This window comes from Mesitornis unicolor, unplaced genomic scaffold (assembly GCF_000695765.1).
Source record: "Mesitornis unicolor isolate BGI_N332 unplaced genomic scaffold, ASM69576v1 scaffold2637, whole genome shotgun sequence".
Lineage (NCBI taxonomy): Eukaryota > Metazoa > Chordata > Aves > Mesitornithiformes > Mesitornithidae > Mesitornis > Mesitornis unicolor.
Window position 1 is genome coordinate 152,740 of NW_010196932.1, and position 19,168 is coordinate 171,907.

The 19,168-nt window shown below is 35.6% G+C and overlaps 1 protein-coding gene across 1 annotated transcript in view; it reads right to left on the reverse strand.

Annotated features, from left to right (window-relative positions):
• The window catches only part of LOC104543905 (chromosome unknown open reading frame, human C18orf42), a 15,501-nt gene extending 4,312 nt beyond the window's left edge, over positions 1–11,189 (reverse strand). Inside the window, exon 1 of the mRNA XM_010188625.1 lies at positions 11,071–11,189. Within this exon, the coding sequence (XP_010186927.1) occupies positions 11,071–11,086 (16 nt within the window). The 5' untranslated portion in view covers positions 11,087–11,189. The remainder of the gene's footprint in view (positions 1–11,070) is intronic.
• Positions 11,190–19,168: the final 7,979 nt, after the last annotated feature.

Here is a 19,168-nt window from a genome sequence, read left to right on the forward strand (position 1 = left end):
CATGTTTTACTCTCATCTAAAACTAATGCCATGTATCAATACCCTGAAAATCCCTTTGCTCACTTCAAGATGTTCCCCATGAAGGAAAACACGCCAGCAGTTTGGAAAGAGAATAAAAGCATTTGAAGTCAATACCAAGTATTCATTTGAATTACTAGAACTAGTATTAGTTTAAGTCCAAGAACATCTTGTGTGGCAGACTTCACATTCTCTGTGATGTTTTTGGACTATGGAATGTGTCTAGAGAAGTATACATGAAAAATAAGATACAGAGGACGAGCATTTAGCACAGATTAAATCTTGAAGAACTTCACTTTGGCTGTGCATAGACCTTTTCTTATTTACACACTTCACTTTCTTCAAAGCATCCTGAGTCATTTCCTTTCCAGACAGCAAGCAAAATAGTCTCTGGCACTTTCTGTTCATATCCCCTGTGTCTTTTCCCTCTCAGCTTGCTCCAGGGTATATTTAATATGCCTTATAAACACTCCTACTAAGTAACACTTAGCAACAGGTCATTTGCTTGAATCTGTAGTGAAGTTCTCTACCACATCTACTCATAGGATTGGTGGGAATACTATCATGAAGTTAAACTACCACAGGCATGACCTTGCTCTTGCAAAGATGCAGGTCCATCTCAGATCCACTAATGCTAGCAGTGAACTATGGGGGAATAAGGCACTTTTCAGTGGGTGCAGAATCAGTGATTTAGAAGGAAACAGAAGAAACATTTCTCACATGGAAAGAGAGCAGGGGCTACATGGTGAATGAGCTGTAGTAGGAAAGAAATTTGGACTCTTGGAGAACATGGACTAGAAATAATTTATCCCATACTTTTTAAGAAGACATTAGTCATGTATGAGTATACAGAACCATGATTGAACATCCAAACTCAGGAAACTTCTACTGTCCCTTAGTTGTCCCTTTTGCTGTTTCACCTGTATGAAGTTACTGTTTTCCCAGGAGAAAAATAATGTCTTTAATTTTAATTCAACTTTCTTCAAAGCATGTGGCATTTATGCAGCCTATCGTGTCTTCCTGCAGGTTAGGTCTCATTCTGTCTTGAGACACAATACAAACATTGCATTTGAAAAGAATAGCTTAGCTTATACAATAGGTTTCATGAATCCCAAGGGCCATGCATCAGAGGACAAAAGTTTTATATTCTGCTTCACAGGAATAACAAATGCAGTTTAATTCCAGCAAATGAATACCACTAAAGTTGTTCTTATGGAACAAAAAAAAGAGAAAAAAAATAAAAAAGAAAAGAAAAGTTTGTCTAAACACCTATGAATCTAACCATATCTAAAACTAACAAAAATCACAAGCAAACTTCTGAGCAATTTAAAACTAATGATTACCCAAAGTGTATTCCCCCATCAGCTACGATTTTAATTTATGCAACATTTCTGAAGCTGAAAGATCCATGAAGCAAATATTCTTTCTTGATTTTTACATGAGATTATGCAGGTATATCCTTTAACCAGAAAGTTTGCTATTTGTTTTGTCGATATATTGCTTTGGATTGCCATAGTTTACCATTATAACTATCTTCTGCAGCATTGCAACTTTAGAAAAATACTTTCTATTTTTAAGAAAAGTTAATAATAATCCAATTAAAATACTGCTTTCTGGTATATCTATTTCAATTCTATTTAAAATTACTACTGTAAGTTTTATAATCCAACTGACAGTACTAATGAAACAGAAATGGAATAAAAAATTTTAATGGAATCGAAGTATAGATTGTGACAATAAGACTTCATCACAAGCTCCAATATGTATGCATGGGTGCTGTAATTATGGAAAAGAGTTGCAGGATATTACCTATATTATGTTTACAAACCATAGATCTTTCAAAAAAATTGAAGAACCTGCCAAGTTTCTAACATAATGTATGTGTATATGTTGTAGTATTTAACAGTAACATTCTTAGTATCAATATTGATATTCTTCTACTACAATAAACAAAGTTCAGTTCTTTAACCTCCCATCAGCACTGGGCAGAGACATATCTCTCCATCTTTTCAGTCATAGCATGGAAATTCCAGGTGAGCCTCTTCTGGCAAATATTTTGTAACCTGTGAATTGACATGGTTAAAAAAATCTTATTTGATTTGCTTTAGAATTTCAGCACTAGAAGTCTAATTCAAAGAAGAGATACAAAATATGAGGCTGCACAGCATCCATAATCAGGAAATGTTGATGAGTCATGTTAATTACATCCAGAATGAATGAGCACGGCAGTCAGCCATGGCTGAAGGCTTTCCAACTCACGTGCACAAATCCAACATTATGCATGAGTGTCATTAAACTATTTACAGGATTAGAAACACGATCTTTCTCTATGTCAGTAATGATACCAGTTCAGAGACCTCATGAAAAGGTCCTACAATTAAGTTGTAAATTTAATCTTAAAAAAAAAATAAATAAGAAATGTATTCTTAACTGTATTAAAGTTATCCAGTACTGTTTCTCATGCTCTAAAATGGAGCTTTGTGAGGTCCTGACTGACAGCTGTCAAGTATCCAAGGGCAATACTCAGTTGCCCTGATTCCTTGACATTGAGCATTTCAGGACACCAAGTATATCAGAAATGCTAGAAGTACTTTCATATAGGATTGCTGTGTTTTTCCAATTCCTTAACCTGTGGTGTGCAGAGGATTTTAACACTCATTTTCACTAGAAGAGGCACAACTCAGTTCTATTACATTTTCTGCCCTAACCTCACTTCTTACCGCCTGCTGTGCAACTAGCATGGAAGAGGAACTCTTATCAGAAAGGGGCCAACACAGACTATTTTACTTTTCAAAACAAATTACAAGAATGAAGCAGGACAAACACTGCTCTGAACACAAATCCAGGAGGAATGGAAGGGTGGAGAAGAGCAGAAATGCAGATAAATTGTTTCAAAAGAGATCATAATATCTCCAGAGTAATACTTAATTGTATCTTTGTTATCCAGACATCAGCTATATCTAAGCTGAGTTTTTGTAAATTTTTTTCCACTGAGTTTTGCTCTTTCTTAAGAGAAAATAATATCTGGAAGTCTTTTTGGTGTGTCTGCTGTATAAAAGTTATCTTTTTAAAGACTCTAGTGAGATATTTCATACTATTTGAAATATGCCAGCCAAAATGATTAGATTAGGAGGTTGCTGGGATCTACACATACATTATATATTCTTCAGCATTTTCTCAACATGTTTTAGTAAGATTTCTTGCCATACTTTAATAAGATTAACTAAAAACAAATTACAGACTTCAATCTAAATATTTTCTAGGTATTTTCATATATAGCAATAAATTCACTGCTTAAGGACTATACCTTTTCTGCTTTGAAGACTGGATATACTTCAAAGTAGTAGTTACTGAAAATTCTGCCACAACCAAACCCATAAGTGTGATACTCAGATTTTGGTCCCAGAAGGAAAATTTCTGGATCTAATACTGTAAATTAATATTAACTTACAAGGGTTTTTAGCACCTAGGTTAGAGTTCAGCGTATTAAGAATAAGATACTTCCTAAAGAGCATCTGGGACCAGCTGCTCTGAAGGTAATGAAAACCTTAAATTCTCATAATCTGTACTATTTTACTGTTTCTTTTAGGAAACACACTACAAATACTGAAATAAAAAATCTCTCTGCATAAAATACTATGTTTTTCCCATGAAGGAAGCAGTCCAATGGTGCAGATACAGGTCACCCATATATGAGAGGGTAACTGCCTCTGCCGTCTATTTTCTACTGTTTAGGTGCTCAGAGATTTCTAGCAAAAAAAGAAAATATGAGGCACAGAAAGCTAGATAACATTGAGACCTTCTGAATCTGTACCAAAAAGCTCATTGGTGAACTTGCACAAATCCCTACTGACATACATAGGCTTGCTAGGTGTTGGAAGACTTTTGGTATCCACCACTGTATAGCATAAGTGAAAGAAAAGTTTTCTGTGGAGGCATATCCACTACTAAAGGTTTACTTTGCTAGCTGTTGTGTTTATATTTCTGCAACACTTCATGGTTTTTGGTCCTGAAGAATTATCTACAGGTTAATTAAAACTTGCAATATCAGAACCGGGGTTATGTTTTGTTTTGTTTTAATGTGAAGAGAATAGGGAAGAGGTTATGTAACCTGTCAAAAGCCAGCAAAACAGTGACAGCATTCTGCTACATATTAGATGTGTTTCAATTTATACCATATTTTTCAGTGTCTAATTTCAGAAATTGCCTAGTTAAACCTCAGCTGAAGCAGCCCTTCCTAATCTCTAAAGCAAAACAAACAAACAAAAATCAAAACCAACAAACAAAAATCCTCAAGAATCTAAATCTGGCAATGCACAAGATAGTATAGAAAAAAAAACCTGTTTATTTTAGAATGTGAGCAGAGTTTGAAAGCTGTACATAAGGCTATATGAGATTTTATATATGTATGTATATATGTATCTATATACACAAACTCTCAAGAGAAAGTGAATCAAAGATTATATAAATTTCCAGTGCAACTTGAAACAGTAAAAGCCAGCTTTTTTCATAGTTCTTATCTTGACAGAATCCTTGTTTGCAACAGGATGCCATGAAATGCTGCTTTCCCCTCCTGAAGCAAATTCTCTAGCTTCCCAGAGAAATATATACCACCCTATTAAGAAAACACTTCAAGACAAAATGTAATGTGAATCTCTGAGTATCTGACAGAAGTAGTAATGGATATGCACCCCCTCCATACTGACACATGGGGAGTGGATTCACTGATCAAAGTAAGAAAATACAGTGTCATTACATCAAATATGCATACTACAAAGTGAAGCAAATGTAAGTAATCCACAGGAGATTATATTTGCCTTACTATTAGAGAAATATCTGAGTAGAATATGGCTCAATTTGCTTCTTCAGGCAGAAAATTTCAGACTCTCTTGAAGAGGGAAGACAGTGTCTTCTGATAACACGACTACAGGTGTTTGCAGGGTCAGACAACAGCAGCACAGAGCTCACCAACCTTGACTTCCCTGGCAAGGCATTCTAGAGGAACCTAAAGCATTTCATGGGTTTTTAGGTCAGCTTTTCATTTCTGCTCACATGAGTAAAGATTCTGCTCCAATTGTAATCCCTTAAAAAGTAATAAATCTTGTTCTGTAGGTGCTTGCAAATTGTTAGTGAAAGAACACACCACAAATGGGTAAGTGGTACTAAGATAATTTCAGAAAGCCTATAAAGAAATTACGAATACATTGCTTGCAAATAATTTTTGCTTAACTTAGTATTTGTAAACTTAATAAAAGAAATTGCATCCTTAATAAAATCCTTCATAGACATGATTGAAGGTATAGGAATAAATCTACCTTTCACTGTATTTTACAGTAAGTGCATTTAATTTCCATGATCATTATAAAGCTTACAAGGTTGGAATCACATTCTTTGCCTGTAACAAGTACGACAGAGTAATTAGTCTAGAAGAATAATGATATGGGGGGACAAACTTTAGAGGTCAGTGTAACTCATTCCTTTTGTACGTTCACAGTTTTTCCTGCTCAGTACATGGAGCCCATACACAGTGCTAGGAAGTACGTGAGTAATGACTGTATCAGTTATTACCATCATCCCCCAACTGTGAACAAGTCCTTTGATATAGGCCACTACACAGCCACTGCAAAGACAGAATTCTTTTCACTGCTAACCTGAATAGCATTCAATCCAGTGAAATGCAAGTGAAAGGTGCCAGCCTCACTTGTTTAAGCTTTCAATTCTGTTAAAAAATAATTTGAAAAAGTAATTTCTGTGCCAGTTTTTAACAGTGTATTGATTCATACTTTAACGAAATACTGTATCTAGGACTTCTGATTACTTTTAAAGCTTGCTAATTTCATCACATGTCTGAATATCTATGAACTAACTTTCTTTCACCTCACTAATGAGATCTGCTAGTGGAGTTTCACAGCAGGGGAAAGATCAATGTGTCATTTGGAAGAGGTCAACACAAGAAAAAAATTTTCTCAGCAAAAAAGAAAAAGAAATTTCCTCCTATATGATTTCTTCCTACCAGGCAGCAAACACTCTGAAGTATTGTTGAAAGCTCTTAGCTGCAAATACATTGTCAGATAATTTTGAGGGGCAACTGGCTTGCACACTCATACCAACCATCAGAATTCTGGACAAGAGAACCATTATATGAGACCGCATGAGGTCTACAAAGTAGTCTTGCTTGTAGCCCCAAATTATGTTCATGACATGGTCTTTGTCAACACTAAGATCAGGAGAAAAAATCCTACACAGATATACTATTAAATTTTATATCAGGGTTTTTTGAGGGTCATGCTGCAGCACATAGAGGATTAGCAGAATGTAGTACAACAGTTAACAGGGACAAGGGCTGTGTTCTGCCTTATTACAATCATTCTCATGGATGAAGTATGCTTCATCACTGAGAGCACAAACACTGGAGTTATTCCACAATAGGTTATCTTCAGAAAAGTAAAATTATTGATAGCAATTTTTCTATTCCTTAACAGTTCCCTCCATAGTGTCTTGATCTGTGCATTATGGACAGGGTTCTTCACAGTACCTGTAACTCTATGACCAAAAAAAGACAAAGGTTATCAAGAAATTTCATGTGTTCACATGCACAACAGCTTTGTTGCTTTCCCAGCTTTTCCACTAGAGAAGATCAAGACTATTCAGACAAGTAAGCACATCTGTTTCAGTGTGCAGCTGCTACATCTTCAATTGAAGTCTAATGAGATTCCTAAAATGTTTGGTACAGGATGTGCCACTGATCTTCAGTGTCATTACGCAAGTCTGCTGTACTACTCCTAGCTTAAAAATGTTTAGAACAGCTGTGCTGCTGAAAAGCAAGTTGAAAAGCTATTAGCATTGCTGTTGTAAGAAAAAGGTGCTGAGCAGTGAATATTCTGACTCCTCTAACGTCTATCTTTAAACTTTAGATGTGTTCACACATCTTTTATGTGTGTATTTTATTTACATTAAAATACTGATACAAAAAAGAGTTCTACCTCCTTCTTATTTTGGGGTTGAAAGGGTCATGAGTAAAGTCTGTGTGTTCCTAGTTATAGAGGAAATATCAGGTAAGACGGAACTCTTCAAATTACACTGAAAAATAACTAGATTTACCTGCAAGATGAAATAGCACAATTCAAAGTAAAAACAAGCTTAAAAGACAGGAGTGTTCAGACAATGAAACAAGCTGCCACTGTAAATGTTTAATCTTTCTTGATGTATTCAGATAAAAACTGTTTTCTTTCTAAAAGACATTATTTATCAAAAAATGCAAATTCTTATTGAAGCAAACTCAGCTCTGTACAGTACTGACTAGGTGAAACAGTGATGGCCTGCAACGATGAGACTATTTTTGTAATTTTTTTAGGGTCTTACATTATAGAGTAAAATTCTCAAAATATACTAAAATAATAACTGAAATTATAATTTAGTTACAGTTGCATAGAAAATCCACTAGGCAGCTCAAATATCCTTAACAAACTTCTAACTTTATTCTAAAGCTAGTTTTAAAAATGTAGGCCATCTTTGTACTGTATTAGTACATAGACATAAGAGCAAAGGTCTAAGATATAAGTGTTTGAGTGACTCATGTGCAAAATACCATGAAAAAAAAAATCCTTGAGGCATGAAAAACACCTTTGTGTCCTGCTTGTTCAGGTAAATCAGAAGTAAACAGTATTATTTTAAATTTTATTTTACGTTTCTACTTGAAAAATTTTTAGGTCTGAAAATAAGCATGGAATATGTCCACGGTCATTTTGGGGAAAAGTGACTGAAAGCAATTTGCAAAGATGCAGTATGATATTGATTAGCAACATTTAAAAATATTGTTAAATCTTACAAGTTCATTTAAAAACAAAAATAAGATTATTATTGATCAGATAGCCTGATACTGGAAATGATCATTCCTTTGCAAACTAATGATGTGTTAACAGAAAAAAGCTTGCTGCATTCTATAGTTTTTGCTGATGCTTTAGAACAAATAATGGTTTCAATACCTCTTCATTCCTTACTTTACAAGGAGAGTTATTTTATCTGTGGAATTATTTGTAGTCATCAATCTTTTATAAGTTAATTTGGCAGTGATTTTTTTTTTTTAATTCTGCAATACATTGTCTTCTGAATTCTCTAAGAAAATCTACCAATTCAACAATGATGACTTCTCTTTGTTTTTTTTGACCTAATCTAAAACCTTGAAATGTCACACTTCTCTTCTGCAGTCCTATGCATACCACCATCTTTACATCTAACAATCAGTAACACTTTTTTCTCTACTTGCCAGGCTGCCTAAAGCAGTTCAATTCAGGAAAAGGAAAGAAGCTAAACTTTGCAATGTGTACTTTGTCCACATATCCATTATTTCTCCTATTGTAAGGGTAGCACGTCATGTGGGAATCCTCTAATGAGGACAATGAACTCCCAGACATTTCATAGAGTTCACATTGCATTTCCTATACACCAACTTATCGTCAACCAACCAGCACAACAAAGTACAGTGATGCCTCAGTCAGATTAAAGCAAGGAAAAATGTACTTTTCTCAGTCCCTTCTTCTGAAACTGACTTGGATTTGTTTAAAATTGGGTATGAAGAAAGAACACATATGAACAGTAGTTTTTTTGCACACCTGTAAATAGCAATGTACTGTCTAGAATGACCCAGAAAGTCCAATTCTGAATACGAAGGGCAATACGGGCCTTTTTGCAAAAATTTTGACGTACCTAGCTCAGTAATATTCAGGAGTGTTTTGGAGGGGGGTGGTTGGGTGAGGTGTGGTCGATTGGTCTATTTGCTTTGCAGGGTTTCAGTGGGAGGTGTTGGGTTTTTTGTTTGTTTTGCTTTTGTTTTTACAGAGTAGCTGGCTGTAAGATTTAGAGAAAAGAGCTGAAGTTTAAGAGGAAAGTAATCAGTCAATAATCAGTTGGCTTCACCTTTTGAAAAGTGTATTTAAACTTGGCAAGTTTCTTCTACTAAAGAGTTTATTAACATAGCATTTTAATTGCATGCTCTGCAATAACATACCCACTATCTTAAGGAAGAGAGCATCATCTTATTCATATGCAAAACCTTATCTTTGTCTTCAGATAAACAAATTCCATTACTTTTTCTGGAAGAGAGTTTCCTTCTGTTTGTTGTTGTTTTGTTTTCTTTTTTCCACCTGTCCTGAAAGAATGTGTATCATTTTCATCAATAACCACTTATAGCTAGACAAATCTTTTTTCTTCCTCGCCCCTCCTACCCCCACCCCCCAATAAATAAGTTAAACAGAAAATAAGGTTATTCATCACAGTGAGATGAAATCAGAAGGTTAACTCAAGAAATTAAACTCAGTTTCGTAGTAAACTTAAAGTATTTCTATATCATATGGCCTTAAGTAATGTGAAGATGCTAAATATGTGCAAAACTCTGAATTTTATTATTTTTTTAAGTATCTAGAGAAGGGATAATACCAGGGCAGAGCTGATTTACAGTGAATAAAAGCAATAAAAAATGCAATCCATTCAGGCTTGCTCTGTCTGAATACAAGAGATTATCAAGCCTCTCTGTTTTATCTCTTTTACAGACTCCTACTTAGTTACCCTATGTATATTATGGCAAAATTTGTAAGGAAACTATGGGCTTTTCTTTGCGTATAAGCAGACTGAAGGAGAATGACTATAAAAGACAGATTCAGACAGATTTTTTTTTCTTTATGGATTAGAGTTGTGAAAAGAATAATTCATGCAGTTATTAATGAGATTTGGGGTTTGTTCATTGTTGGTCCTTGGAGAAAATGAACATGTTTTCATTATTTTAGAGGTAATCTCTTCCTGCAATATTCCAGTCCCATGGTGCATTTCAAAAATGAGTACAGTTAATGGTGACAGTCTATCAGACAAAAGTAGTTCAGAAAAAAAAGCCCTAATATGAATGGTGTACTATAAAAAACAGTGGCTAGGTGTATTAAGATAAATAACTTGGTCCCAATTTCAGAACACAATGCATGGGAAAGTATCAAATTAGACAGCAACTGGGCAGTTAAAGAGACAAAAGGAACTTCTGATTGTTGAAAAAGGATATTAATTTCTTAAAGAATTGGACTTTGTTGAGTTGCTGAGTTAGCAAAGTTAACCACACGGCCATATTTTAAATAAAGGCATAAAGCTTTTGGATTTTATCCCTTCATAGACTGGATATAGAGTTTCAAAGAAACACAAAACTTCTCTAAGCATTGCAAAACAAAGGTATTAATAGTTACTCATCATGAAGTTGCAGGCTTTACTTTCCCTTTTCTATTGACTCACCATTTTTCCTGAAAATTATACAACTTTAAAGAAGTTAATTTCAAGTCAATTCACTACAGAAATACGTACACTAGAAACAATGATGCCTCACTTAAATTTATATCCTGGAGGTACTGGGCCTCTCATCCCTTTCTCAAAAACAAACTGCCGTTTTCCAAGCAGAATGGTACAAGTCCAAAGCAGATTCTCTGTAGCTTCCCTTCTTCTATGTTGTAGCACATATATACTAAACAGCAGAGATTCTGCACCCTTCTAGAGTGAAGTCTCACATTAGACATGAGCTCCTGATGAACTCTTCAATTCTGTTCCAGTAAAAACTGGACTGAACAAACTTTCTGTTTTCTTCCATTCAAGTACCTTGGGGGAGGGGAGGGGGAAATTTGTAAAATATCTCCATGAGTTATAGAGGTGATCTCATTGGCAGCCACCAGTGTGGAGGCTGGGGGAGGAGGGGGGGACACAACTCACTTTGCAGCCACTGCAAGGCCATGTCCTCCTTCCTAATCATTTTGTGCTATCTGACAAGCACAGTCCCCTACACACTTGTATAGGAGTCTCCTGTCCCTGATGGGAACCACAGGGGTGACTCTCATAACCTCCGGCTCTACAGCTAAACACATCCTAAACTAAGCCACCTTCGTTGAAGCTGCCTGTCTTTGCTCGGTGGCAGCTCTGGTTCAGCTGTTACCCCCTCCCCCGCAGCCCCCCCGAGTAGCTCTCCGGCAAGGTCGGGGCCTTCCCCCTGGGCTCCCCCGGCTGGGCACGGGAAGCTGCAGTCCTTACCTGGAGCGAACACCATGGTGCCGCCTGGGCGCGGCGCGGCTCAGCACCTCGGACAGCTCCCAGCTCCGCACGGCTCAGCACCTCGGACAGCGCCCGCACCGCACGGCGGCGGAGGCGCTGCGGCCGCGGTCCCTCCCTCCACAATGCGGCGGGGCGGGGAGGGGGCCGGGGCGCAGCGCTGCCCCACGCCTCCACCGCCTCCACGAACACACACACACGCATACACACACACACACACACGCGCACGCACACAGACTCACTCACAGGGAGTCATCTCTGCCACAACTCGTTGTCCTGCAGTGGCAGCAGGGGGAACGGCAACGAGGAGAAAGGTAATAGCGATCTGCCCAGCAGGGAGACCGGCTAATTGCTCCCAATTACCTCTCAGTAACAGCCCCGCTGCCTGACATTTCGGGGCACGTTGCTTTCACCACAAGCTAACAGCCCAGCTAATAGGCTCCGGCGACACCGGACTTTGTCACAGTATTTTAGTTTTCAAAGGCTTCAGTGCTAAGGAATTTATACTCTGCTTTCACAGGCATGTTAACCCAGCTCTACAGAACAGAAGCACTTTGATTTAAGAGGGAATGTGAATGTTTCCGCATATAAAAGATGACATCAGGACTCAAAGGTAAACAAATTAAAGAAAAAGTAATAAAATAGAGAAGAGGAGGGTAAGCACAGAGAAAAGATAAAACTCAAAAATTTCCACCAGCTTTTATATTTCTTATTCAATTTGCTTTTATTTCTTAAACCCATGCTTAGAGTTCCTATGGGCTCTGAACTTCTACAATAGCCAGATGGGACACAATGTAGAGAAACTAACTGTCCTGTATAAGCCCACACCTGCAAGAGGCATTCTGAAAAATATTGATTAATCAGTGCAAATTAGAGAAAGTAGATTAAGAAAAAATATATTCCTACAAGATTATTTCATTCTTTTCATAGTCAAGCATTTTATACACACAGAATTCTCCAATTAAATTGGGAATATCTTAAGTCTCCAAATAAGGCCTTATGCTTAAAGTACAGATACAGAAAAGCACTGGCTTGCTTAAATAATTCTGCCTATATACTTCAGCAAGAACTCAAGAATGTCATCACTGTGAAAATCAATCTAATAATCTGGTGACAGTTTTTTCTTTTTTGGGAACACTATACAAGAGAATTTCTTCTTGGGAATGCCTTCCAGATGCATCATCACATATCATTTCTACTATCTGATTTCTGGATATTCCTTTTATCACAAGATCTTCCCTTTAGAAATTTCAGCTTACTTATTGCCATTTGTCTCTTCTCTTATATTTCAGAAATCCAATTTCACTTCTTTTAGATGGCAACTGAGTTAAGTAACCTAAACATTATAGCTCTGACTGCTCAGAAATGGTGTTACCTCTGAGAATGTTACTTCAAAAAATCTTTAATCTATTCTTTTATCATTTATCATCATTCTCATCTACCTTACATCTGAGAACTTACAGGATACCCACAAACTGAATTAGAATAATTTCTAGTATAAGTATCCCACAGAAAATATTACAGCCAGCAATATTCAGCATTCTTAAGAGATAGATCAAAGATAGTCTATAATCATTAGAAAATCAGGACTGATATATATTTTGGTAAGACTGTAGGAAAACATGCAGTGGTATTTTTTGAGATGCATATGTTATATGGCAACTGCACACTTGATACATGTGTCCAATGGAGATTTAGCCAGGAGAAAAAAAAATGTTAATCCACTTAAAAAAAAAAAATCTATTGGATATATTTCTATTACACACATCCTCAAAAGAAATTAGATGAATGTTTCTAAGGGATTTGGCTTCAAAATGGTGGAGCAGTTTGTTAGAAGATTTTCAAAACAGGAAATATGATTCAGTGATTTGAAGGTCTGTAAGCAACCTGTAAAATTCTTGGTGGGTACCTTCAACTTGGTAAGATAACTTACATCATTTTGGTGAAAGAATACAGGTCATCAACTATAATGTTCTACACACATGTTTTTTAAACTGTTATCTGTATTTAACCTAATAAATTACCCAAAACAGGTGCATTCTATTTCAGAGTCTTTAGTTTTCTTGCTCAAATTAAAAGCTACCAGCAATTAATGTTTTCTGGCAGAGGAAAAAAAAATATCAAAAAGCATCTTGGGTTTTTTTATTTAATTAACTTTTTAGATTCAGATTTGATCACAAGTTCAAATGCACAAAAATCACTGAAATAATTGCACAGGACAGAGCTCTGTAGTGAATTATCACCTCAAAAAACTGTGCAGTTAATGCAGTACAACAAGCAAACCAACCAAGGCACTAATAATTATTCTCATTCAACTTCAGATCAGTGGAAAACAACAATTATGCTCAGTTATTAAAAAAAACCCTTGAGAATGAAGCACAGTGGTTAAAATGAGGTTATATCATTAAAATACAATACATGGCCTTGTTCATTTAAAGATGCACCACCAACTTGCATGAAATAGAAAATATGAAAACCCTTACAAAAACATGTGTAAATATTTTTATCAGTAATCATACAGTATCCACCTTGTGCAAGTAATGATACACAAAAGTTCTTACTATTTGAATGAGTAATTACTAGTTTCTGTATCAGAAGACTTAAAAATTATTGAGTATATTGCTTCAAAGATTTTTTTTAAGAAGTCTTGACTTAGTTAGAGGGCACTTTGTTAAGAACTTTTAACATTTTTAGCCAGTTAACTTTAACATTTTTAGACAGTTACAAAAATCAAGTTGACTAATGTCACTTTAAATCATCCATTTCTATATGTAATTCTGTGGGTTTACATCTGAAGCAAAACCTGTATTCTAATGGATATGAAAACAGTTATTTGGTCACACAGATTCAGAAGCTTAATCAACCTGTTTTAAGGAAGAAGCCATTTTTTACTTGAATAAGTTCAGTGTATCAATGTTTTGTTAACGAGAATGTACAGCTAATATTTTACAGGTAGGCATCTGAGTATTTCTGGAAGAATAATTTGGAAGTAATTGAAATGTAAATGAAAACATCTTATAATAAAATAAGACAAAAGAGATAACCTGGAAGATTTCATTATGTTTCTATAAAATGCTAATTTTATATTTTATAAAAAACTTTCTCCCCAGCTTTGGGAGTAAACTAGGTTTGAGCCTTTTTTGTTTTAATCTACTCACACACATCAAGATTAATAGGCAAACCTAGCTCTTTGGAAGGGAAGATTAATATGATCAGTAAACTGCTTGAACTACTTGATGCCTTTTCCTAAACTGGGTACTATCATAATGGCCTTCAAGAAGCAATTACAGTCCCTGACTGTCTTATGGTTAAGCTTAACAATAAAAATCTTTACTAGTCAAGGTGCACTATATTACAACTGAAACTGCAAGAAAACTGTTTAGAGGAAATTATTGCAACTGAGTGTCATCAAGAAATGCCTACAATTATTTGGATGAATATTTGAAGAGTCAAATGGCAATTTTTATAGCAGGGATGAAAATATTCAGTGTCCTAGATTTTGACAATAACTATTAATGCCTCTATGATTAATATACCTCTAACAGGCAAACGTTAATAAACACATAAAGGAAAAGAGAAAAATCCAAGCTGGTAAGGGCTCCGTTCTCCTGAAAAAGGTAGTAAATTTAAAGCCAGTTACCTTTCCATGAGTACTCCAGAAGAACAGCAACACACAGGTTTTCAGCAGCCAAAGACATGAGACCTTGAAAGCCAGCTGCAAGAATGCACAACATTTCCAGACAGGAAAAAGTGAATATCCTTAGATTAAGACAAATGTGGCCATTAGAGTTTCAATACATTAATCTATTCCTTTTTTCTTAATTAATCTGTTAAACTGCATAGTAGTCCAGGGCTGAGATTTATAGACATGGATAAATTTTAGATATTGTCTGGGAGAAACAGTATCGTTTGGGATTTTTTTAATTCTTTTTTTTTTTTAATATCACGAAGTTGAGTCCACCTCAGGACTTCTCGCAGCATATAAAGAGATCCCAAAAGCCTCACTTCAAACTAGGAAATCTCTCTAGATTATTACATTGCTGTCCTCACATTATCTGAATGCCCCACACCTGTTAATAATTATCTTCGAACAGTCCCATAAGAAGTAAATTAATATTTTTACGTTATAGATGGGAGTCGAAATTACAGAGAAGCTGAACCCAAAGCAAAAACCAACTAATAAGAAACAAAGACCTAGATAAATTCAGGAGATCTAAATAAAAGACTGAATGATTCACCTAAAACATTACTACATATACAGCTGTGCAAAAATCAGTGAAGACAAAGTAATTGCTGTTCCCACCTGCCACACTGCTGTAGACAGTCAGTCCCTCCACTGAACAGATGAATGAGTCACAGTCCAAAAATCAGAGCCCTGAGATCACACAGGAATTCTTTTATGCAGCAAGGGGTTCAGTCCAGTCAAGTCCTTGGCAAATGACTGCATTTTGCAGAAACATTGTGAAATAGGAAGAGACTTTAAAGGACCTCACATACAACCACTGACTCAGTACATGGACAAAGCCATACCGTTCTGCACCATCCTAAAGACTCATAGGATAGGTTGGGAGTCTTTTCTATTCTACCAGCACAATACCACCTTTGTTAGACTAAAAATGAATAATTTTGCATGTGTTTTCCTCTTTTCAATAAAAACTGTTTTAAGACCCTGATCATAACACAGATTATTGGTGTGTGTAACTTGACAAAAGTCATAAAATTAGGCATATGCTGAAGTCTTCAAAGAACTTAAAAGGAAAGAAGTAAAATAGCATTTGTGACCCATGGCAAAACTGCTAGCCAGTGAGCTAAGGAGAAGAAAAGCCAGCTTTAAAATAAAAAATTACATTTCCAAACTTGCTAGAAAATACTATTTCATTAAAGTCCTCAATAAATTCAGATAGAACATTTTGATAAATGTAAAAAACCTGAATATTAAACACATGCTTAATTTAATCTTTAAAGAAAAGAACAAAGATATGTAAAATGTAAATATCAAAATTTTCCTTTTAACATGCTACTAAACATGATTGTTCAACAACTGAGAATGGGAAACTGTACTGAATTACACCAATATAAAATACAAACAGTAAATTAAAAATGCATTTTTCCTAATGTATCTTATAGAGTCAAAAGGATGGGGATTTCATCATGCATGGTTGTAAATTAAACAATTTGGTCAAATAAGATAAATATATGAATTTTAATTTATGTTTGAAACCATCAACTTTGTTACAAAAGAAAAGATTTAAAACAGTAGAGTATCAAAACTTTGAGTTACATTAGCAAGATTCACAGAGCATAATCCATGTCCAATTGAAAAGTACCTATATTAGGATAGCCTCACTCTAGCATAATATTTCACATCCATCAAATCAAGGCTCCCCTCTGATTGCATTTAATCCATTCTTGGAATGATGAGAGATCTACAAGAAAGTCATACAACTGGATAAAAGAATAATTAGTTACTGAAGTAGAAAATTAAACCTATATTTCATATTGAAAACGTTTATTAACTCTCTTAAAATGGGTAATTGTTAACTTTTAATTAAATATTTGTATAACATGCCTCTATTTATGATGGCAGCCATCACATTTTCAAGTAAGAATTTCTGAAGTATTTCAGGTTTTTTGCGGACTGAATGGCAAAACTCTAGCATAAGTAAACTTGCCTGACATTCACTTTAAAAACCTGAAGGCTTCAATTGTTACTATGTGTATAGCTGTACATAACAGTCCAGTAAACAAGCCCAGACCTCTAACTTACCTGAAATACAAAAGCAAGGGTATAGCTGCTTCTTCCTAACTGCAAAGCAGACAGATTGAACTCTTTTGCCTTATTTGATTTAAGATAAAGAATTCCAGAAACAAAGTTAGAATATATTAAAACAAACAAACAAGCCTTTCCAACAGAAGCATTCAATGAGATCCTAGTGCTTTTTAGAAGTATAAGGTTTCACATACAGTGCTGAAAAGTTAAAGATTGAAACCTTACACCAGCATTAAAAAGTTTATGCCTCAAAATCCAGGCTTAAGCTCAATTTTACATGTTAAGAGCAAGAATATAGTGGCCATGATTATTACAAATCTTACTGGAAAATCTGCATGAATTAGTAAAATATTACTGGATAAAATAACCAAATCAGTAATAGCTGTAATCTAAAATAGGGTATCATTTAGAAATAAAATACTCAAATGTTGTTACTTCAGATGGGAAAAAACGTCTTGTTAAAAGCAAAGCACAAAAAACTATGAGAAATATCACTGAACAGAACTCATTCCCAGGGAGTATTTCACTGAAAGAAGACAACTGCCGACGAAGAATGCCTTCTGCAGCCTCAGCTACACGAAAGAAGAACTACAATGGAAACTCCTTAATCTGAAGTACCAAATAGAAATGTAAAAGTACCTACGTTTTTTATACTCAGGCCTTCAAATTGATTCATATTTATACTCAGAAAGACAACAAAATCAATCACACTAAAAATTTCAAGTTTACCATAGAAGCCTAAACAAAAAAGGTAGGAAAATAATTCTTAACATGAAATCAGTCTAGCTGACATCAGCTAATGAAAAAGAAAATCTACCCCTATACTTTGGATTTATATTATCTGAAGTAACTAAAAGATTGTTTGATGATTTTTACAGAGAAAGTGATCTGAAATAGACCTAAGTATGAAGTGACTATTGTCTACTGCTAATATTTGTAAACATTAACCTACATTGCAAAAACATAACTTTTCATCCTTTTGGGGTTATATTTTTTCCTTCAGTGAATTAAATACCTATTGTCTATTATAACGATTATTTTCTCCTTAACCTTAGCAATTTTGTCACAGTTCAAGACTTTGTAGGATTGTTGGATGAGAGGCAAACAGGGTCAGATTAATTTAAATAATAAAAAAAAAGAAAACAAAAACCCCCAGAACTTCAAACCCCAAATTCTGTTCTCCTGAAAAAGCAGAAATGAAGCACACACACCTCCCTCTTTAAAATCCCACAAGTCTACCACCAGTGGTTGTTGCAAAGGAGTTAATGTCTGGTTCTTTCTGTTGCCTGGCTGCTTCTCACAAATGCTTTGCAACAAGTGCTGTGTTTCATCACCTTGTATTTAATGTGGTGCCGAAGTTGGGTAAGTCTTGCTCCATTTGTACTTCTAACTGTAGCTATGTGCTTCTGCCACTTGCCTTGAATCGAATGTAATGGATTGGTACAACAAGGTAGGTCAACCAAAAGCTAACTCAGTGAAGCACTGAATTGCTTTGTTATAGAAACTCACTCAACTGGCTTATCATAAAGCCACAAAAGCCCTTAAATCTGAGGCAAACAAGACGGAGGAAACAGGTGCAGAAGGTAACAGCAAGAGAGGAAATGAGACAATGGGATTACCTCTTTTGGCAGCAATTTCCAGTTTATTCTGCCAGGTGAAATGGAAAGCTGCTGTCTTAGGAAGCAGTCCTACAATAGCCAGTCTATCCAAATTGGGACGACTCTTCTACTCACCCTAGCAATGAGGCAATCATGTGGAGCTGCTAAGAAGGCTAACAAAAAATGCCACAAAACAGTTATTTGGGATACAAAATAGTAGTTTTCAGGTGCTTTGGCTCTCCATGAAGTGGTTCACTGAGACATTGCATGAGTGCTACTATAGGCAAAAGAATAACAATAAATTGCAGCAATCACAACTTTGGTTGTCTTAAATCACCATGGATCTGAAGCTTTGACCTTGTTTACCTTTTCCCTTAACTTGCAAACAGGGAAACATCTTATGATTTAGCTGTGCCTTGGTCATGAGGCTTACTGCCTTGCTGCATTAATTCTCTCTTTTTGTTATCACCTAGGATAAACAAATAGGTTTGAGTTAAAAAGAGTGCTGAGCCTGGTCCTGTGTTCTAATAACACTGACAAGAGATCATCTTTGGATCAGAGCTGGCAGCCATTAGTTTAATAACAGAACAGCACATACTATCCAGCATAATAACTAGGAAACAGACTATTAGCTCTACCATAGTTCTATGCATAGTAAATTCTACACAGAATAGGTGAGGAATAGGTGAAATTCTTTTCAGCTTCACTTGAA